Raw genomic sequence first — 23,566 nt, 5'->3', positions numbered from 1 at the left:
TATATATATATATATATATATATATATATATATATATATATATATAACATTATGAAAAGGCCACATAATCAATATATACATAAAATAATTTAAGGACTTTAGTAGCGTATGGCGTTTCTCCAAAGAATTGTAACATACGATCTCCCTTAAAAAAAAAGAATAAAAAAAATCGACCTTAACAGTATGCTAAAAGCAACTAAAATGTTCAACAACAGATAAACCTAGCATGAACAGATACACCAAAGTTAGAAATATATAAAACAATAACATACGCTTGTTACTCACATAACATATACGTCAGTCAGTGTTAAATACAGACAGTTATATTACAGACATTATATAAAATACACAAGAGGCAAAACCTCTCTACTCAACTATTGGGCCGTTACACTTAGACAAGACAATCATTGCACTCAACATATCAAAATGATATGCAACAAAATTTCTTTAGGTCAGTCAAGAAATCCACTTAACGAAGCCAACACGGAAACCTCACACCGCCTGTGTGCCAGCAAACACACGGATCAACGACACAGTTGGACCAACAAATACACTTATAAATCATCATTAATTCATCCGTCGTCCACGAAATGAGCAGCGTTAGTACCATGGTCAACAAATACACCGAATGTAAACAATGAAACAAGGGGTTGTTACTTAACATTTAAATTACATGAATAAATACATTAGCCAGCTCGCTATACGAACAAACAAATTATACGTGATGGACAAATACATTTCAACTGTTCAGGAAACCGTAATCATCAAACAAATAAATATTCCTGGAGCAGCAGCAGCAGCAGCTTTCAGCAAACAACAAACGGCAAACACCCGACGACATGACAATTAGTGTCAACAAAGCCACGTCGAATCCTAAAGCATTCCCGTGTTATTTGGGCCCAGTCGTCACTCCGACCTTACTCTTGCTGTCACTCACTATAACCTTGGTTTTCTGGGGAGGGAAAATGAATTTTCCCTCTTGCGTAAATATATATATATATATATATATATATATATATATATATATATATATATATATATATATATATACATACACACACACAGTTTCCTGCTTCAGGAAGTACCGCAGCTATGAGCTGCATGGGTGTTTAAAAATGTCCTGCCAAATGATATTTATTTGTTTGATGATTAGTGTTTCCTGAACATTTTAGAGTATTTGTCCAGGAGTCTTATAAAGAATTTGGTCTTGGGTACTTATAAATAGATATGTATATACCTTTCGCATTATCTATCACAATCTGGCACTCTCACCTGCCTGCTGGCTCCCTCACAGACGCGCTAGTGTGTATTTACAGCGAGGCAGTTACACGTTTCTTTCAGTGTTGGTTTTGTTTGATACAATGGGTTTGTGTTCCTTGCTCTCACCACAGACGCGTCTTGATGAAATGCAGATTGTTTGAATGATATTATCTTAAAAGACATGAGGTGCGTTGAAAGATATGAAACCGTTGATAACATGACGCGCTCTCATGACTTAGTTCGCTCGTAAGTTTGCACCGCAGGGAAAAGATTTGTTTCGCGCAGGTTGTGCAGAGGGGAGGGGGGGAGGGGTGATTTCCTTGGGTGCGTTTCAGGTTTAACTCGTCAGCCTCGCAGCGATTTCAAATGTGCACCGGCCGTCCAGAGACAGTGGGTAGTACCGCCATTTACCGCAGTGGCGCTGCTCCACAAGGGTGTACTCCCTTGGGAAAGAAGTCAGAAGGGGAAAGTTATATTTAGAGGTGTTTACTTCACGGAAATTGTTATAAAAGTTGTTTAGGTTGAGCTCAGTTCACTAGCTTTGTTTAAGGGAAGAGAATTTTTCCAGCTGTTGATATTTTAGAGGCAAAGTGATTTAAGATGGTGAAAGAAAGTACAATATATGAAAGCATGAGTTCCATATTTACTTTCAGATCCAATATACTTCAGATTTTTACTGAACCTTCAGTCTAGGACCACCTTAACAGCTTGAGCACGACGATGCCACCCTTCAGCACGCCGATGCGATGGCGTGACCTTTTAAGGTTGACCCTCACATGTCAAGTATAAAGTCAGGCTGTCGTAAACAAGGGTCGTTATGTCGTGCTTCGTGATCGTGCCTTCGTGTTCGTGTCTTATCGTCGTGCTTAAAGGGGTTAGTTAATTATAGAACCACGGCTTATAGATTTCTGAAGATATAATTCGTTGGAATAGGATTGATATAAGCCAAGTTTCATCAGGACTTTGAGGTAGGAGTATGGAAACAAGGAGACAGAACCATGACACCCAGGGAACCTGTGAGACTGGACAGCCTCAGCAGTAGGCCTATGTAAGTAGGAACCCTCCCACACACACACACACACACACACACACACACACACACACACACACACACACACACGTACTCAGAATTCAAAAGACCCTCTGCCTAGTGAGATAGGACACGTATTGTCGGAGGAATTATGAAAAGAAACCCATCAATAATCTCAAGACTTTCAAACCCGAAGTCAGGTGGTTCATATCCTCCATTACCATAGGTTACGTGAGGTAGGCATCCAAACTCATTGGAACCACGAAGCCTCATGACTAGAGAGGAAGGACCTAACAGCCACAGGATCGTTAAGATACCCACAGCAGCCACAGGACTCGTGAGATAAGGACTCCTTCCCGGACCTCCACAAGCACGAAACTGTAGGATAGTATGTATACTCTCACCGCAGCAGGACCCCACGAGAGAGAAACCTCATCAGCCAAAGAAATTGTGAAACAGCACATTGTACAACCACAGAACCAGAGACATGTCCCCTCCCCAACAACTCCCCTATCCATAAGTCAAGAGAACCCCACAGCCACACTGATTCATAAGAACCCGACAGCCACAGAACTCATGAAACAGAACCTCTCACAATTACAGAACTTGTGAAACAGGATCATAACCAAAGAACTTGTGAAACAGAACCTCCCACAACCACAGAACTTGCGACATGATCCCTATCACCACCGTAACCGTAAGTAAAAGAACCCTACGGCTACAGAACTCGTGAAAGAGAACCCTCCCTTACACCACTTCAAAGAACCTCCACAGCCAAGCTCTGGCTGCGCCAGCGCCACCAGTACCCAAAGAATGGGAAGACCTTGGCGGCACTGCTGCTGACTCACTGTTCCCATGGGTACATGGGAAAGACAAATAGCAAAAGACCTCTACTAGTCTGTGACGAGGTTGTCTGGCAAAGGACGGTAATAGTGACTAATCTAACATGAGACATGGAAAAGAAAAGGTAAATTAGAAGGCTTTCGTTGCGTGTGATTCTCAACGATTGATAAGGGCACGGGAGAACGCATGGTATAGAAAGTAGGTTAGCGCATTCTGGCGTGTGTGTGTGTGTGTGTGTGTGTGTGTAAGCTGGCGTTCATGCATCATCTAAATAATACCGATCATTCAAGAAAAATTTATGGTATATATTTTTGCCTACGAGTTCCCATATGGTTTGTCAGGCGTGTATGTCTGAGTTGAAGACTATAAGCTAGCGAGGTAGGATATAACACGTGGATGTATCATAGGACGGAATGTCGGCGTTTGAAATTAGACCCGCTGTTGGCAGCGGGGAGACGCTCGCCCGCCAAGCTTACAGGACGCCCCGCCGAAGAAAGCGGGAGGTGAGGCACAGTCACTCACGGGCGTCCTGGCCGACCAGCCAGGCTCTTGTATGAAGCAGCCGGATCCGCGAGAGCATTCCACTCACGAAAATATTTGAGGTTTGATGTCCCCTGCACACTAGTGCTACCGTTAAGCACTGTTATGATGGCCTGGTCTTTGACCTACCGTCAATTACCCAAGGGTCATACCGTCGTGATAATAAAGGGTCGAATCGTTCTGCGCAAGGGTCGTATTGTCGTGCTGAAGACTTTAGTAGTCGAGGATATATTTCTAAGCCTGACACGCCAGAAATTTCGGTCATGGCTCTTACAAATATAACGTTATTCCATTGTTCTCTGAGATTAAGCGTTGAGGGAGAGAGTTGACTGTACGTATTCAGAGCTGTATGACAAGCACGGAGAATTATGTCAGCCTTCAAAAGTGACTTCAGGAGCAGGTGCCGTATAAATAGTAACAGGATATATATAAAGACCGGTTGCTCTGACTAGCATCACCACAACCGCCGCCGCCGATCGGATGCGGGGTACGAGAGAACTTGTTTACGTCTCAGCTGGAGACAGTCGGAGGAACTTGATGATAACACAAGCGTTCAGGAACCGAGAAGGAAGGAATTCGGAGTCGAAAATAGCCAGAATTTTCTTTGTAAAGAAGGTACGAAGTGACGCCAAGCAAGTAGTTAAGATACTTGTGATTATCTCCGCCAAGACTCAGTTCTGAGTAATTCTCAACATTAGGTACCTGAGCCAACAGTATACAGTGCGTTACAGCTCTTTTTTGCTGCGTTTCGATCGTCAGTTTTATATTTTCAACTATTCTAACCATCATTTCTCAAAAAAAAAAGAGTTAGATAAGTTTCTCTAAACTTTTCGTTCGTTATTTGCCAGATACCTCACATTTCACGCTGTAGCCGTCAAGTGTGAATAAATGAATTGATAAATGAACTAGATAACGGTTTATTGAATTGCTAGTCGTGATTGCTATCAATGGCTTTCTAAATGTGGCTCAGAATCTTTAGTATATATCAAAAGTATATGATGCCATTATAGGACTATCATGTTTCTCTGATATGAATAATTCCTAAGATAGACGGTAGGAGAGTAACCCACTCTCCCCCTCCCCCCTCCTTCTAGGCTTGTGTTTATTAATGATGGCTTCTTTAGTGTGCCGTAAATGTCATGAAAATAATGTAATATTGGAAATATATATATATATATATATATATATATATATATATATATATATATATATATATATATATATATATATACACACAGCATAACGTAGTGCGGATGACCAAGCATAAGTTAAACAGCTGTGTTGGGGGAGAGTCGACCTGTGTGGTACTTTTTCCGTTCGCATTTCTTTCAGGGGATCGTGTCCAGAGCAAAGGATATATGCTGGTATCTGTAGGTCATATCAAGGAAGAGTGAAATTTACGTGATATATATATATATATATATATATATATATATATATATATATATATATATATATATATTCACTGTCATCTTTCGAGATTCTAAGAATCTTTCTGAAGACTAATTAATGCTTTGTAAAGTTTTGACTAATATAAACCAACAGAATATGAATGAGAAGCAAGTTGTGAGGTCATTTTACCGTTACTGAAAGCTTCCTTCGGTTGAAACACCTTGGCTGAGACGTCATGAGATATATAAAGAAGCCTTCCGTGAAGGGTATGTTAAATTTATACCAGGAATGCCCGGTATTCTCGGCACATTAACAGGAGCACAAAGCTTGTTCGTTTCTCATCCTCGAACAGGATGGTTAAAGCTCGAATGTGGAGGCCTGGGAAGCGCTTCTTTTACTCCCATTCTCTTGGTCTGTGGAATTTTCGTGTAAATAAATAAAGGGTGAGTAGGGTGAGTCATGGGCCCCCTGCCAGGCACGTGCCTGCTGGTGTACACAGCCTAGCAAGTTATGGTCGCAGGGGTGGGGGAGCGCGCGTATAGCCGAGCTGACGGAAGTAGTATTGAGTAAACATCGCTGGTCAGGGAGGTTAAGCAAACTTCCGATCTCTCTGTGTTTTATTATCTTTATTAGCAATTTTACACATACACAAGTGTAGAACTTCCTTCTCCTACTGTACAGATGGGTAATTAATTACATTGACGTATGTTTAAAGATGCTCATGACCTACTTTTAACAAATTTTGCCCGTCACCGAAATTACATTAGTGTATTGTGGAACTGTGAACCACTGAAACATGTTTCCACCCCTTGCCTAAGATTACTTTGTCGTATGTCAATAACTCAGTGCTGATCATATTACTCCGTCTTCGTAAATCGGGAAAATGGAATGTATTCATATCATCAGGTTCGGTTTTTCAGTGAAAAATGGAGATTGTGAGGGACAAGATGAATACGTGATATACATTGGACTCGCCACCACCCTTAACACCTTGAGCGTGATGGTACGACCCTGAGCACGACGTTACGACCGTTAGGTACAATAGCCTGGTCTCTGAGGATTAAGTCCAAAGCCAGATCTTTATACCCAAAGGTCGTATAATGTGTGTCTCTGTGTGATCACTACTTTTTGTGATTACCTTTGTGTGTTACGGGGAGAGTTTTACACTTACGTTGCCCTGTCTGTGTGTGTGTAAAGCTTCGACAGGTCAAACCTAGTAGGGGGGCTTTTGTTAATGAGGTTGTAGAGTCGTATTCAAAAGATCTGAGGAACAAGAATGGGGAAGCAAGAGGCGATTACCATGGCTGTTGAATCATTTTCTCTTTTATTTAGAATTTCCAGTGGACCCAACAGTTCTGACTGAATGGTAATCTTTTTAACCCTCAAATTATATATCAGACTTTGACTTTAATCTCTGTGATATAGCATCATATATTAGATGACTCGCTTCGTTTACTTGCCATGTTAAAGACGGAGCATATAGTATCGCTACGTTTTCGTTCATTGCAAGTGACCATGATATTTTGTTTATGTCAGTTTACCACCATCACGTTTTCGCTGATGTAAGAGTACTGTCTACGTTTTCTTTCTTAACCTTCCAATGTTATCGCTCTACCTTTGCTAGTACACCATCGACCCGTATCCATCAGTATTATTTTTAGTTATATCATCAAGGACTGCCGCCATTACGTTTTCATGCTAATGTGCCACTCCCGGTCTTACGTCATTTTACTAGCATTACGTTTTCATATCAGTATGCTTTGATTCATGTTCATATGAGGACACCATCTCCATATTTCCACGTCTGTTTTTGGTATAGAATGTAGGCTTTAATCTTGCTTCCCCATTTGTCAACATGCTGTTCGTCATTTTCACTCTAGTCCCAGAACATTGCATATTGGAACTAAGAAAACAATCTCATTACATAACATTGATTTGTATTTATGTTTGAGGTTGATGTGATGATAGATTCTCTTTCCATTTTAGCTTTAGTTGTTGTTGTTGGCCTAAGCATGAATGGATATCCTCAACAAGGAGGTGCATGCTGTCGTTAGGAGACGGTGATTTTTAGAGTTCCTTGAAGACATAAGTAGACGCAGAAATTTTCGTATCCAAAGACCATTAAGCACGATTGCACGGCCCTTGAGTATGACAGAGTGACCTTAACTCAAGGGTAGTACCATCTTGCCCTGTTGAAAACTGGATTAACGTCTTATGATATAATTTGTCATAGCTAGTTCATATTTTTCCCCCTTGTGAAGGTATGGACTAACATCTTTTAACGCAATGATCTCGCATCTTTGGGATGTGGGTCCCATCCCTGGCGGGAGTGATACAAATTATTCCAGGACCTAAGACGCAGCTGTTAACTGTTATGTAATATTCCTTAGTGAAAAACGGGATAAGTATAATACTGTATTATGGATGAGGTCCCTTTCCCCACGAGAATTAACTTTTGAGTATCGAATATCGGGTAATTTACCGAAGCATTGTAAATCCGGAACATCATCAGTCCGAAACGTTCTGAATCCTAACCTACCTTAACCAAACTTGAGGCATCTTTTTAGGCTATTTAGTACTTCATTTTTAAGGCGTTTTAGTACATTCTTTTTCTTGAAATAATGATATTTCTCGTTAAAGTGATGACCCTCGAATACACCCTGCAGCCCCAGCTTGTGCCAAGATTTGAATCCTAAGCAGGTGAGCAGGGATGGATGAGCGACGGTCTGAGTGGCATAGGTCGGGGCCTTCGAAAGGAGGCCCTTGAACTTTACATATATTCGCCGTTATTTATACTCGTCATTTATCAGTTAGTTATGATACATTTAAAAATCATAAATCATCGTGTGTCACATATGTATTATACCTGTATTACATGATGTTATTTGTTATAATGACTTTCATTTGAAATTTAGATATTTTCAATATAATAGGTGGGAGAAGGGGGAAGGGAGTCTTTCTTGATTCAGTGATATAGTCTTAGGCAGACCTGATCTGGCCCTGCCAATGGATACAGATAAGATGGCCTTTTTTTGCAATAATGTGACAGGAGATTTATCTATCGTTAGATTTTAAAGTTATCAGGTTGGGTTTAGTTGAGTTAGGCAAACTAAGCAGGATTATTTTAGTTAAGTGGATACGTTACGTAGGTTTAGTTAAGTTAGGTTTGGACTAATTAGGCGGAAAACACTGAACACACACACACACACACACACACACACACACACACCAAAAGTGATGATTGACCACTTTCTCTCATGTGATAAAGAAAACCTCCAAGTACACCGCCTTCTTTATCATAAAGAGAACCTCCAAGTGTAGCCTTAACAAGGTTAGTGCTTTGTTCATGCCCAATCATCTCCATTGGATTGGTGTAGGTTATGGCGGAGTATCGTAACAGAAGGCATATGAGTGATCAGGGATGTGTGAGAGACCAGTACACAAGGTAGACGCCGCCTAGGATGGAGGATGAAGGTGGGGTTAGGTAAGGTTCAAGCGTACCTTACGTAAAATGTTTCCTGGTAACTGGTGAAGTTGAGATAATTCAAGCGTAACAAGGCGAAACTTTGTAACGCAGTGAGAGTAACTGTTGGAACGAATGACGCTGAGTACATAGTTACTGAAGTGTGAGTGACAGAGTGAGTACTTCCTTGCTGAAACCTATGTCCCATAAGTGTATCACTACTGAAATTCGTAACAGTGAATGTATCATTACTCACTTGTAACGGTGAATGCATCATTACTGAAACTTGTCACTGTCGTTACTGAAACTTGTAACTGATTTTACCTAAATGGAAACATGGAATATGTCGTTATTGAAACTTGTGACACTATGCATCCTTCGTAAAATGTGTGACGTGGTGAATAATCTGCATTGCAACCTGTGACACAGTAAATGAGACATTACTGAAACTTGTAACAGTGATTGTACCTTGCTGGTATTTGTAACGCAGAATGTGTCATTATTGAAATTTTTAACACATTGAATGTAACACCTGTAAAACTTAACGAATGTATCATTACTGAAACTTGTGAGAGTATCATTAATGAAACTTTTGAGTGTATATAATTTCTGAAACTTGTAACACAGTGAATGTATCTTACTAAACTTGTGACACTATCATTACTGATACTTCTAACAGTGAATTTATCGTTACTGAAACTTGTATTGAAGCTTGAAAAGCTGTGAATGCACCGTTACCGAAACATGACACGGAAACATTCCATTAGTGAAACATGTGATACAGTGAATATGCCATTCCTAAATCTCTGGACATGATGAACATCAGTGTGAACCTGGATTAATCATCGTTGAAACGATGATAATGAATACATAAACACTGAAACTATATCCACAGTGAAACTTGACATGGGGATTATCTCATAATTGAAACTTGCGACAGTGAATGTATTGCTACTGAAACTTGTGACAACCATTGCAGCCAGATGCATTTGCAACTGAGAATATCATCACTGAAACATGAAACATAGAATACGTCAACAGCGGAACACGTAACACGATGGGTATATCTGTCCTTAGATATGTGATGGAAAATATATCAACTCTGAAACGTGAATATATCGGTGAAATATACTTCGGTGAATATACCTCAAAACAGAAACGACACGGCACTTATATTATAAATGAAACATGTACTTTAGCCTTTGTGATGAACGAAACGTGAGACAGTAATCCTTATTGAAACATGTGGCATAGTAAACATAGAAATGAAACAGCGATATATATGTAAGTGAAGCGTTGGACAGGATAGTTATATCTGAAACATGTGACATGGGTAGTATATCAACATTGAAACATTTGACGTGGTGTGTGTTTCATCAGTGAAGTGTGTGACACCGAAAGTTTCATCAGTGAAACGTTTGACACCGTAGATAGACCAACTGCAAAGTGTGACACTGAAAGTATCATCATTGAAACGTTTGACACTAAATGTATCATCAAATTGGTGTGTGAACGATGGATAATCCTCAGAGTAACGAGTGACCGGTGGACGTATCATCAAAGTAACGTGTGACACAATGGATGTATCATCAAAGTAACGTGTGACACAATGGATGTATCATCAAAGTAACGTGTGACTGAGTGAATCATAGGTAAAACATATGGCTCAGTATTCCCCTCATTACTAATGGACCTTAACGTTGAACGCGGTAGCTCTACTCGGCAGCCATAACGTTCAGTTTTCCTTTCTCTTTTTCCATCAGAATTTTAGTGATGTTCATGTTCGTAAGGAAGGAGACGTAAGAAACGAACGTCTGTTTACGAAAACGTGAGATGTGGGGAAATTCTTCTTACGACGCATGTGGTTGATTAAGGTGTTCTGCAATACCGTGGAAGGTGGTAGCCTATTTCGCACAATTCTTGGCTTTCATTTTGACGACAAGACAACCATTTACAACATCTAATAACCTAATCTATCCACCTAGATGTATCATAAATGTAACAACAATTTTAGATTCTTAGAGTTGGAATTGCTCTTATTCTGTACGTGACAACCTGTTTTTGTCCAATAACGACCCCTTAGCAACCAGGTTGGACCCCTTCTACCCTGCATATTTCTGGATACCATTCTGAGCGCTGGTATGTTTTAGGGACCTTATTATGATGATGGCAGTATACTAATCATACTTGTATTCAGTATATACTGATCATACTTTCACTAAAGGTTTGGAGTTTTCTCCTAGTCTCTCCTGAGAGTAACAACCGATACAGGGATAAAGAAACATGGGTAACAAAAGTGCTTTCATGTACTGGGAAGTGTAACATATGGGTGAGCAGCTCCTGTCGGTGTAGGAGCAGAAAAATAGGTGGGGCAGGAGTATTATGGTACAGCTGTAGGGGATGCGTATCGCTTCTTGGTCCTGTGGTGCTACTGCAGGAGGGTGGAAGGTGTTCTCGAGGTGCCCTGTTTTTACTGCAGATGGTGCAGGAGGGAACTAGCGTTATATCGTTCGTTTAGAGTACTGCTGCTGCAGGAGGGTGGGGACGTTACCGAGGGAACGTGCAGCTGTTGCAGGAAGGACTAATCCTAGCCAGACAGAGGTCACATTTCTTACGACGTTTCCAGGCCATGATATTCTTGTCCAATCGACTGACTACCATGGGTGGACGGCGCACGGTTTGTAAGGACCTTTGTGACTGATACCCTACGGGATTTGAATTATACGTGCAAGAATGGCTGCGGAGCCACGCGTTGTTTCACGCCATCTGCTGTGTAAATTATGACTGAGGCTAGAGGGGCTTTGTAGAGAGGTTGGGGAAGCGTGGTTGTCCTCGGCACCCTGGTCCTTCACACCAAATTGCCGTCATTGCGAGAGTCCCACGGTACTGTGATGCGTGCGAGGACTGGAAAGGCGCTGGGAGGGCGTATCTAGAAGGAATACAGTCCAAGAGCGTAGCAGAGTGATAGACGCAACCTTCATAACGGTCTGCTGATTATAAGACATCCTAGGAAACATTGTTCACAGTTGTATGATTTCCCGCTATGTAAGTTAACTGTGTTCATCGCTCTGGAATGAACGTTGTTTTCGCTGTCTGTTGTGTAAGGTAACCACTGGGTGTAAACGCTCGCTCCTCTTAAGGTTTATACACGCCATGATAGAGGTTATGCTATCTAGGATGCATATTGGTCTGGAATGTGGGTAAGAGTCTTCCGCTTTCAGATGTTGGCACTATTTTAATTTTCTTTCAACATTTTCTTGTCTTTGTTACTCACGGAAAACATCTATATCACCATTGTGCTTATCATCATCAAATCTTTATAAATTCTTATTTCATCATTTTCAGCTATACTTGTCATACTCATGACGAAAACAAGTGGGGAAAAAAAAAACTACTGTTACGTTCAGGATAAGATCCATGGAAAAGAATATTTCACAGCCTCTTGCACCAAACGCTATCGTTCGACCCACGTCGGCAGCTGGAGCGCAGAACAATGGACGTGTCCACACTGCCGTGGGCTGCTCCGACTGGCCAAATGAAACCCTTTGACTGCTTGAATGTCATAATTTGTCATTCCAAGCAATTTAGCCAAATGGAAAATAGATATTTAGGACGAAAATTAGTTATATTAATCCTCCTGTGTGTCACTAAACCGCTCGTGCACGACTAATACGCGCAGACTTCGTATTAATACTTTTGTACACAAGCGAATAAGTCATTGAATAATTCTGTAACAATCGAAACCATTTTCTTTCAATAAGGTCTGATTATCATATACCATCTTTAACGCAATGTGTACGATAATACGGCCGATAAAGGGCAAGACAAGGATCATGGGCTTCCAAGGGTAACAAAGAAAGTTTTACCACTGTCAGGATTTCCACTGAGTAAGTAAGACCAGTACACAGTTCTTAGAATTTTCGGCCTACAGGTGAAAGACATGGTGTGAAATGCTGCGGATTTATGAGTGTATAAAGATGTCCGAATTCTTTGTCAATCGTAGGGGTGGATATCAACCGTGAAGATTGATGACCGAGATTGTCACAAGACGTAGGTAGCGCTGTCATCAGTTTATTTACATGATTCGGAGAGCTTTAAGATGACTCGACGCGGAGCACACAGCCCGGGACATACATAAACCATCATTCCCAGTATTTTCTTGAAACATCCGTCTTTGCCAGTCTCAGCTGCGGGTGAAGCCGCATCTGTTGCTACTGAAATTTATTAATCATAAGTTTCAGAGAAAAAGAGTTACGCCTCTTTTGTTTTCTTTGGTGTATGGAATCGTGCGAACCCTGTTTACCTTCGAAAGGATAAAGATTTCCCTTATAACAGTATTTTTCCGAGACTGGAAGACTCAACTGAAATGTAATAAAATGTATGTTTCCTGCCACCATCAAACCAGCGTATCAGATTTTCTGTTGGTTGGGAATTCACCAAATCTAATGGTTAGGATTTTATCTTTGCACAGCTGAAGTGTATCGGTGTTTAAGACGCGATTAGCTATTATTTGATGAATGATTAGCGATGCCTCTTTTCCTTTGGCAGCACGAATGAAATGCTTGCGTGTTAAACCAGCCCTAAACCGCTTAATGTAAGTAAAAACACCCCTTCCCAGATTAATTTACTTTAAATTCTTTAATATAATAAAGGTAAAGCAGTTATATAGTTAACGTTTCTTACCCATAGTTTCGAAATCTTTAACAAATACTGATGGAATTGGCTGTCTGGATAACTTGGCGAGGAAGGGAACGTTGCTAAGTGTAAAATGGCACACTGAAGAGCTTGACACGACATGCTGAAAACTTTACCTTCAGAAAGAGGCAAGAATTACGTCTAAAACTTTGAAGTTAGAATGTTGAGGGACATGTATTTGAAGGTACAGCCTTCATTTCATTGTACATGGAAAGAAAACGAGTGAAAGCATTACCTGATGATCATAACTGAGTTATTACGGTGATATACTGGTCAGACCCCGCCACTGGTTACGGTGTATGGCCTTCGAATTATCTTAAATGCCAGGAGGTGTTCAAGATAATTCGATCGGTGGTTATGATATGAAGCTGACGGCATTGGTAATGCCTGTGGCAGTCGATAGATCTAAAACTGGCATAACCAACTGTGTTCAAGCTACATAGTTTGATGACACCCTCGTATACATAATGGGCGAACACAGGGGTACTGAGTTTGTTGATATATCGTGTGGGTATTACGCTGAACACAGGGAGCGTATGTCAGCACACCTCAGGGTTAAATATGTCGTATTTATCTATCTGTATATATATATATATATATATATATATATATATATATATATATATATATATATATATATATATATATATATATATATATGTGTGTGTGTGTGTGTGTGTGTGTGTGTGTGTTGCCCTCACCTCCTGGAGAGGAACAATTAATTTGTAATTGGTTTGTGTCCGTCAGTTTGTGATTACTATTTGTGCAACGGCAGGGAGCGAGAACACTCATGTTGCTCCGTCGCTTAACCTTGTATGTACATATACTATGAGCCACCCTCATAAGCCGCAGCTTACATCAAGTACCCATTTATTAATCAACCTTAAATGGGGCAATTGAACTGTTGCGTTGGCTGTGACCTCCAGCATCCATGTCCAAGACTCGACCTGCTGGGGGTCCGTTTGATTGATGAGGTCGTACTTCGAACCACTGCATTGTCTATCTGTAACGATCGTGGGCTCTGTATGTCTGTGTGTCATGCAGTGTTTGTGTGTACTTGTCGGTAAGTGCTGATGCCATGCATATTATGTGTATTTCAAACCAGGCATCCAAGTCATCAGGAATATTTGGTGAAATTTTGACATCTCTTGTTCAGGGATTTCATTCAAGACATGCTTGGGAACTTAATTCATTTTGTCATTTTTAAATGTCCATTGTTGTATATTTGTGATTTTATTCATTCCGTTTATCGGATTTAGCACACTATATAAAGACATTGATGACGCTAAAATAACTCATTATTATTATTATTATTATTATTTTTTTTTTTTTCTTTCAAACTATTCGCCATTTCCCGCATTAGCGAGGTAGCGTTAAGAACAGAGGACTGGGCCTTTGAGGGAATACCCTCACCTGGCGCAATTCTCTGTTCCCTCTTTTGGAAAATTAAAAAAAAAATTATTATTATTATTATTATTATTATTATTATTATTATTATTATTATTATTACTATCCTTATTATTATCATCATTATTAGTATTAGTATCATTATTACTATTATTAATCATAAAAAAGATGAGCCCATTGCACAGCTGAACGGAGATGTATGATGCCATACAGCATTTAATATACGCCAGGACGCGCAGGTCTCTTGTTTACACTATGGCGTGCGTGACGTCACGGGTGTTGACCATGAGGCCATATTTTACTGTTAACAAAAGCTCATCTTTACACACGAGATCGAAGGGTAAACCAGGGCGTAAGGTGGGCTTGTAATGTCAGTGGCTTAGGTGGGTGGTGTTGGTGGCTTGTAGAGGGAGTAGTCTTACAGTTGATAAGGCTAGGCTGGGTTAGTTTAGTTTAGCCGTATATATATATATATATATATATATATATATATATATATATATATATATATATATATATATATATATATATATATATATATTGGAAAGGATCACAGTTTTGCGCGTGACCAAGATATTCCTTTGAGTCCACGGGGAAAATGAAACACGATAAGTTCCCAAGTGCACTTTCGTGTAATAATCTAATCATCAGGGGAGACACAAGAGAGAAATATAAGTCAGTTGATATACATCGAAGAGACGAAGCTAGGACGCCATTTGGTAAACATGTGCACGAAAGTGCACTTGGGAACTTATCGTGTTTCATTTTCCCCGTGGACTCATAGGGATATATATATATGCATATATATATATATATATATATATATATATATATATATATATATATATATATATATATACATATATATATATATATATATATATATATATATATATATATATATATATATATATATATATATATATATATATATGATCGAAGGCTGGACATTTCTGTGAGAAATTTGCTTGAAAACCGCAGTATATGGATTATTTTTAGCGGAGTATATAGTTCTGGGGTTGAAATATTGTTTGAGGGTCATTATGGCCAGTAATTATGTTTTAGAGCTTCCGTTAAAGATTATTTTTTGTAGCTGCACAGGAATCATGGGTAGCAGTATTGTTTAGGGTTATGAAGGTCCTATCTTTTTATATAAAATGGTCGCATTTTTATAAAAGATTTTGTGCTTATTTTCCTTGAATCTATTGGGTATCTGTCGGCTTGCTGAAACATTGAGATATTCTCAATGATTATTTCAAGTATAGGCTCGTTTCATTATACTTTAATATCAAAACGAAAAGTTTTCAGGGTAAGAAATACTCCTATTTATTACCTGCATTTTTTGTTATATCCATGAGGATAAGTAAGTTGCCTGAAAACCTCATTATAGGCTATTTGTTTCACAGTGAATGCGATTATGGGGTTGAAATATTGTTTGGTGGTCATTAAGAAACTGGAGACCTGTTTAGATGTCGAGATTTCTATCATACCGAACAGTTGCTTCATTTATACAAAGGACTGGTCTGTCCTTGTATGGGTTATCGCTCTCACATCTGGAGTTGTTCTAGCTTTCCATCCATACCTCACAGAGTTGAGTCGGAAGCGGTACGACTTATCAACTGTCCCATGGTAACTTTAAAATTTGACCCATTCACACAGCACGGCAATATTGGCTCGCATTCCCTCTTCTGTAGGTAATACTTGGGTTTTCGCTACCAATAGCTGGTTGCCTGTGTGCCCCCCAACAGTGGCTAGACCAGGCTATGTACTGAGCAAGCTGCTGCGTCACATGATTACTGTCTGGCCAATGGCAACTCAAGGGTGGGCCGTTTTGATGAGTTTTTATCTACACCTCGAAGCTTTGGAACTGTCTACCCTCTCTTTCAAAGACAGGCTTTTAACTTCATCCAAAATTCGTAAATACTTTACTTGGTCTCTTCTTCCTCCTTTTCATAATCCTCTCTACATTTTAATCAAGGCCCGGCCTCAAAGTGGACTTTTGTCCGTGACTAGAGCCTCCAAGGTTTAGAAAAAGAATAATTGAGTATTAAGCGTCGCTGAGTAATCTTCCCCTTGATGTGAATAGATGAGATAAAATTTTCGATCCACCTAAAACCCAAGAGCACTTTATGATTTTGAAAATCTAAGTTGTATAGAGGAATTGACGGCGAATTTTGCTCCACATGTAGAGTTATGATGTCCCATTGATGATGTTTCTCTTCACAGGGACGTACAAGGGCCAGTGGTTAAGGGGATTGAGACATGGCTACGGTGTCCGCACCTCGGCCCAGTTCAGCCAAGCATCTGTCAGTCGTCCGCGGTCCAACAACCGCGGATCCACCACCTCCTTACGGTCCGATGGCGCCGGAGACCCACTTGCCGACAGGGACAGGAAGGTAGGTGGGCTTGGGTTCCCCTTTAGATCAGAGCTTAAACCCACTTCAGTTGGAGTTCAGATAATTTTCTTGAATAATACTTTACCTTACATAATACTCATGTTTCGCGGAGACAGTCCATCTTACTAGGAGTAAACAATTCATAAATTTTCCATTCCCAATACCAGCACAAAGTCTTGTGTATCCTGTTAGCGCCATGACGGAGTAACTGACCTGCCGTTAAAGGCACCCGCCGCTTCCCCTTTAACGGCTAGGTCAGTGTCCACTCTGGTATGGCGGTAAGAGGATGCACAAGCCTTTGTGCCGGTATTGGGACCTGAAACTTTATGAATTTGCTCACGACTGACGAGACGGATTGTCTCCACGAAACATGTGTATTGTGTACTGTAAACTACAACCTTCATTACTATCGCGGAATAGTATGATCGTCATATATATATATATATATATATATATATATATATATATATATATATATATATATATATATATATATATATATATAGTGTGTGTGTGTGTGTGTGTGTGTGTGTGTATATAATTAAACCTCAGTTTCTTTGCTTACTATGTGGATGTTATCAGTAGAATATAAATTGTTCCCTCAGTAAAACTTGATTTCTCTCGTTTGTACAATAAGTTTACTTTTCAGTTTCAGACCCCTGCTTCACAGTATCATTACGAGCAATGCTATTCATTAGAATGGCAAAATATTGATAGCCCACAGCTGGAGATTTAAGAGCGTGGGTTTACATACCAGTGATCATGTGGGTCTGTGCTCTTGGTATGGAGGTAACCCTATGTCACCACTGCAGGTTGACGACGGTCGTGGAGGGTTCGTGCTGCGAGCGAGGAGTGACGAAGTGCCCCGAAGGAGAGGTAGCTTAGGTGAACGATCCAGCAACATTAAAAATGTCTTCAAGGTCAGTTGAGGAACGCAATGCTCTTATCCCCCGCTATCAGCCCAACATTCTGCATCACTTTGTATCTCTGATGAATTCAATGATCAATTACTGTAGCATCATTAATGGTAATGTGTCATTACAGGAAGCATATGACTACTAATTTCTTTCAACAGACATGTATTTTCTAATATAGCTTTGTATATTTAGGGAAGTCTCAGCTTGTGGGGAAAATGGAAGGTTTTCTTGGGTTCGATGAAGCACTTGTATGAATCAACAGAAGCTACTAAAACCTCAAACTTTCCCAAGCTGCGAAGTTTTACCTTATTTCTCATCATTACAGTCGAAATGCATCATTTCATTTGTGCGTCCTGACTTTGTGGGCAGGAGAAATTACTACAGATAATCCCATGTGTTGATCTAACAATAGATATATCATCTTAAGCTCTAAGTAGGACATCTAATTATTATTGTAACCCTTAAATTAATGAGTGTTTAGTCAATATCATGATCAGTTCTTTAGATTGCAACTTCTCCATAAACGTAGATTTAAGACGAAAACATCAATACCCGTCCGTTCTTCCAGGGGTTGAAAATACGTAGGCAGCGAAGCACTGGGGACATCCAGACCGGCCGAGCCTCTGGATCCATACGCTCGACGGGGTCTTCAGCATCTTGGGTGTCGACAGACTCAGCTCAGTCAGCATATACAGTAGGCGATGTTCCAGATGAGGGCTCCAATGCTTCCTTCATCATCGAGGTAGGGTTGGTACGTGTAAGCTTAGTAGCCGCTGTGTAGACGTCGCTCGTCGAGCCACTGTCGTCCCGCTGCACTAGTTGTTTCCATGTAGCTTCTGCTGTAACTTGCTGGGCGAAGCTCCCTGATGGTTGGAACACCCCGCTGCATGCTTATGGTATGGCTTAACTCGTAAGGTGATCAGTGTCTGGTAGGCTACGTCAACGATGCTTGTAGTTGTGTTATATGCAAATGCTAAAGTGCGTAGATTAAGTGGTTTGAGGCAGCGTTGGGGGTAGTAGTAGGGAGCATGACCTGTGCTCTCCACTTCCCACTCGCTGCCTCACTAGGTAGGCCTCTCCAGCTTTGCTTATTGCTTCTCCTAGATAGAATATACAGTGTATTTTTATGTACCTAGTTGTCTTTTTGTAGTATATTGTAATGATAGTTGATGTAGTGTTAACATTTCCATTTATAGAAATGATTCAGCTCTGCAGAATCTTTAAAATTCTGTAACTTCTTAGTATATACATACTTTATATGTATGTACTTTCTTTGTATCCATGAATAAGTTTAACGCATGTTAATTGTGATGTCAGGATTATTAAGTGTAAGTTTGATGTTAAAAGTGAGAAGGAAATTATGATTCAAGGTATCATTGAGATGGAAATTCTTATTCACTGTTACAGTTCTAAGTTTAGGGTGTTTTTAGTCCAGAACGATTTCTTTAGAATTTTGTGAATGTAGGTATAGTTCATGTGTAAATGTGGTTCCTAAACAGGTGTCTGAATGATCTGTTAATAGATAGTTAGGTTAACTTTTGGATTATTCTGCTCACATTTCGTAGTGCAGATATACAGTGCTATTAGGAGTAGTGTTCTTAGATAAAGTATGAGATCCATTTAGTAGCATAGTAGATTTAGTAATGATTAGGAATTTATAATTTTAGGAAGTGTAGTATTCGTCATAAGTGATGCACAATTTAGTCAAAGTAAATTTAGTTTGAGTGATGTAGTATATATGGATAGGTTGAATTGGACCCAAGTCTATATGACTGCAAGATTATTGTGATCATGTTTTTACAATGATAACTGACTCTGTAAGTGGGCTTTTAGTAGCAGTGATTTTGAATATGAGTCAATTAAATTGTTGAATTTTGTGATTCTTTGACAGTGTTTTCTTATCTCATATTGATTAATTGAGCTTGATCAACAGAGGAAAGTTTATCAGATATCTTAGTGGAAGAATTTTCCGATTCAGTGTATGTATTGACTTCAAAATCAGAATCCATAGAATTGTAATAACCGGCACAAGAACCAGATGAAACCAGATGAAGGGTTGTAAATTTTCAGCTTTAGTTCATTTGAAACAAAATATGGGTTAGGGAAAATGATTTGGTAAACAGCGAAGAGGTAGTAAAAGCTTTGCGGAAGATGAAAGCCGGCAAGGCAGCAGGTTTGGATGGTATTGCAGTGGAACTTATTAAAAAAGGGGGTGACTGTATTGTTGACTGGTTGGTAAGGTTATTTAATGTATGTATGATTCATGGTGAGGTGCCTGAGGATTGGCAGAATGCTTGCATAGTGCCATTGTACAAAGGCAAAGGGGATAAGAGTGAGTGCTTAAATTACAGAGGTATAAGTTTGTTGAGTATTCCTGGTAAATTATATGGGAGGGTATTGATTGAGAGGGTGAAGGCATGTACAGAGCATCAGATTGGGGAAGAGCAGTGTGGTTTCAGAAGTGGTAGAGGATGTGTGGATCAGGTGTTTGCTTTGAAGAATGTATGTGAGAAATACTTAGAAAAGCTAATGGATTTGTATGTAGCAGTTATGGATCTGGAGAAGGCATATGATAGAGTTGATAGAGATGCTTTGTGGAAGGTATTAAGAATATATGGTGTGGGAAGCAAGTTGTTAGAAGCAGTGAAAAGTTTTTATTGAGGATGTAAGGTATGTGTACGTGTAGGAAGAGAGGAAAGTGATTGGCTCTCAGTGAATGTAGGTTTGCGGCAGGGGTGTGTGATGTCTCCATGGTTGTTTAATTTGTTTATAGATAGGGTTGTTAGGGAGGTGAATGCAAGAGTTTTGGAAAGAGGGGCAAGTATGCAGTCTGTTGTGGAAGAGAGAGCTTGGGAAGTGAGTCAGTTGTTGTTCGCTGATTCATGTGAGAAACTGCAGAAGCTGGTGACTGAGTTTGGTAAAGTGTGTGAAAGAAGAAAGCTAAGAGTAAATGTGAATAAGAGCAAGGTTATTAGGTACAGTAGGGTTGAGGGTTAAGTCAATTGGGAGGTAAGTTTGAATGGAGAAAAACTGGAGGAAGTGAAGTGTTTTAGATATCTGGAAGTGGATCTGGCAGCAGTTGGAACCATGGAAGCGGAAGTGAATCATAGGGTGGGGGAGGGGGCGAAAAATCTGGGAGCCTTGAAGAATGTTTGGAAGTCGAGAACATTATCTCGGAAAGCAAAAATGGGTATGTTTGAAGGAGTAGTGTTTTGTTATTCCATGTGTGGCAGGGTGGCAATGGGAATAAATAAAGGCAGGCAGTATGAAATATGTACATGTGTATATATGTATATGTCTGTGTGTGTATATATATGTGTACATTGAGATGTATAGGTATGTATATTTGCGTGTGTGGACGTGTATGTATATACATGTGTATGTGGGTGGGTTGGGCCATTCTTTCGTCTGTTTTCTTGCGCTACCTTGCTAACGCGGGAGACAGCGACAAAGCAAATAAATATTCACATTTCTAACCTTTACGATGCAGAAATATTGTAGATTAGATATTGTATACAGAGCTGTTGGCATGATGGATGCCATACGTTTTTGTGTTGTAATTTTTTCTTTTTCAAATCTAGTTTGAACTTAAATTGATATGATTATTCGTTTAAGCATGATGATGATGATGAATGTGGTAGCTGTTTAGGATCTATGTCATTATTATGATCTGATTGGTAATGCCCCTATCCTAGATTATTACTTTCCAAAAGATGGTTAGATGGAAGGAGCTAAGTCTGGATTTTCTCTTTGAGGATAAGTTATCTCGTCCAAACTCTACCTTGCGAAGGCAGGAAAGGGGCGAACTTGTGATAAAGAAGGTTAATGAGTATTATCTTAAGGTGCATTACTCATTAATCTCTTCCTTTTTTTAATCATCTACATGCTAAATTTGCTCCTCTTTCACAGTTGATTAGTTTTACATTAATGTCACATCATTCAGTCTTGGTAAACCAAGTAGTTACTATATTACATTCGTATCTATTATTTGAATGTTAATGACACTTTTCAAAACTTGCTTATTTACATATTCAGCAGTAGAGCTCACTGCATTTCTGGTGCAATTTTGTGATTAATCATTGTTGTTGTACAAGAACTTGCTGATGTGTGTCTGATATCTTCGCACAGTCACAGTTATGTGTATGGTCTTCTTGGAGATGATACTGCTGTCCTTAGAGCATTGAATTGTGGATCTATAAAACTTATGGAAGCACATACATGAATGCATCAGCCAATGAATATCTCTCTGAAAACTTTTATAGATTGTTTTATCTTTACAAATATCATCTCCAGATCAAACAGTAAGAAATTTCTGCTCTCCCAAGTTCTTTATCAGTTAGTTCTTATGTCCTACAACTGTTGAACCAGATGGAGAGCAAAATTTGTTGGATATATATTATTGTTGTAGTGTCCTAAAAAAAAGTGCCCTTTTGTCAGGATGAACAGTTAGATGCCAGCGTGGTGGAGAACTACATGGGTGAGTGGAAGAACGACAAGCGGACTGGCTTTGGAGTGTCAGAACGGACAGACGGCCTCAAGTATGAGGGGGAATGGTATAACAATAAGAAGTATGGCTATGGCGTCACCACCTTTAAGGTAACTTGGATTTTATAGATTTCTAAAGGAGCTAAAGGTTGTTGTTAGCTACTACTGGATAAATGGAATGCTTTAACTATAGGGCTGTGAAGTGAACAGTAATGGAAAACAAAAATGAAAGGGGGGTTGTTGTTAAGTGTGGATGAAAAACTAAATTGGTGGTAAATTTGTTAAGACTGAAGGGTTATAGAAATGAATTAAGAGGAAAAAAGGAAACATTGTTAGTAGACAAATGGAGAGGTGTTGAGATTAAAGGGGGATAGCAACAGAATTGAGAAGATGGAAGGCAGTGGAGACAGCTAAAGGTAATTGAAATTCGATTGAGAAGGGGAAGGGTGTTAGAAACATTTGAGAATGTGAAAGATGATAGAAATTGGTGAGAGAGAAATAAAAGATGTGTTGAGTCAACCTGATTGTGAATAATTTTGGGTCATTGGAAGTAGATGCCAATACCAGTACATTGAAAATTATGATTTTTGATAGAAGAGCAACCTCATTGCAGTATTAGTTTGGAAAATGATTAGAGATAATGGAACTTTTAAGTATTTAGAAGGAATGATCAAGTGAAGACAAGAGAAAAAAGACAAGAGTTGATGGTAGAGATGCCAGAGAGAAGAGTTGGAGATGCACTGATGATTTGATGACAAAAAAGTTCATTATTCAAGATGCCTCTAAGATGGGGGACTTATCGTTTATGTGTGAATGTGTTATTAAGTTTTATTTAGAACCAAAATTTGTCAAATTGAATTAGTTTGAATGGTCAATGTATGTAATTTGATAAGAATTAGGAGAATGGACAGAATACGGGTTGAAGGTATGATTGATATATTTAGTGTGAAAATCTTAGAAAGGAAGCATGTGAATGAAATCCTGATTAGATTATCTTACCCGATAGGACAATTTGGAGTTTTGAAGTTAAAGAAGGATAATTATGGTTGTATGGTTGAGAATGAGGTAAAAAGGTAGACCACGGAAGAGATGGATATTTGTTGAGAGTGAATTGTTAAGACTGTATTATATTTTGGAG

The 23,566-nt window shown here is 39.4% G+C and overlaps 1 protein-coding gene across 2 annotated transcripts in view; it reads left to right on the top strand.

Annotated features, from left to right (window-relative positions):
* jp (junctophilin) overlaps positions 1–23,566 on the top strand; it is a 182,480-nt gene that overhangs the window by 134,016 nt on the left and 24,898 nt on the right. Inside the window, exons 3-6 of one of the 2 annotated variants that reach the window (XM_071674556.1) lie at positions 16,857–17,026; positions 17,839–17,946; positions 18,512–18,685; positions 22,381–22,539. In XM_071674556.1, the coding sequence (XP_071530657.1) occupies positions 16,857–17,026; positions 17,839–17,946; positions 18,512–18,685; positions 22,381–22,539 (611 nt within the window). Of the gene's footprint in view, positions 1–16,856; positions 17,027–17,838; positions 17,947–18,511; positions 18,695–22,380; positions 22,540–23,566 lie in introns of both variants that reach the window. The other variant, XM_071674555.1, reaches the window with a different exon arrangement.

The sequence above is a fragment of the Panulirus ornatus genome, chromosome 20 (genome assembly GCF_036320965.1).
Source record: "Panulirus ornatus isolate Po-2019 chromosome 20, ASM3632096v1, whole genome shotgun sequence".
In the NCBI taxonomy this organism is placed as follows: Eukaryota; Metazoa; Arthropoda; class Malacostraca; order Decapoda; family Palinuridae; genus Panulirus; species Panulirus ornatus.
Note: the sequence above shows the minus strand (reverse complement) of the source record. Positions and strands in the feature narration are given on the sequence as shown.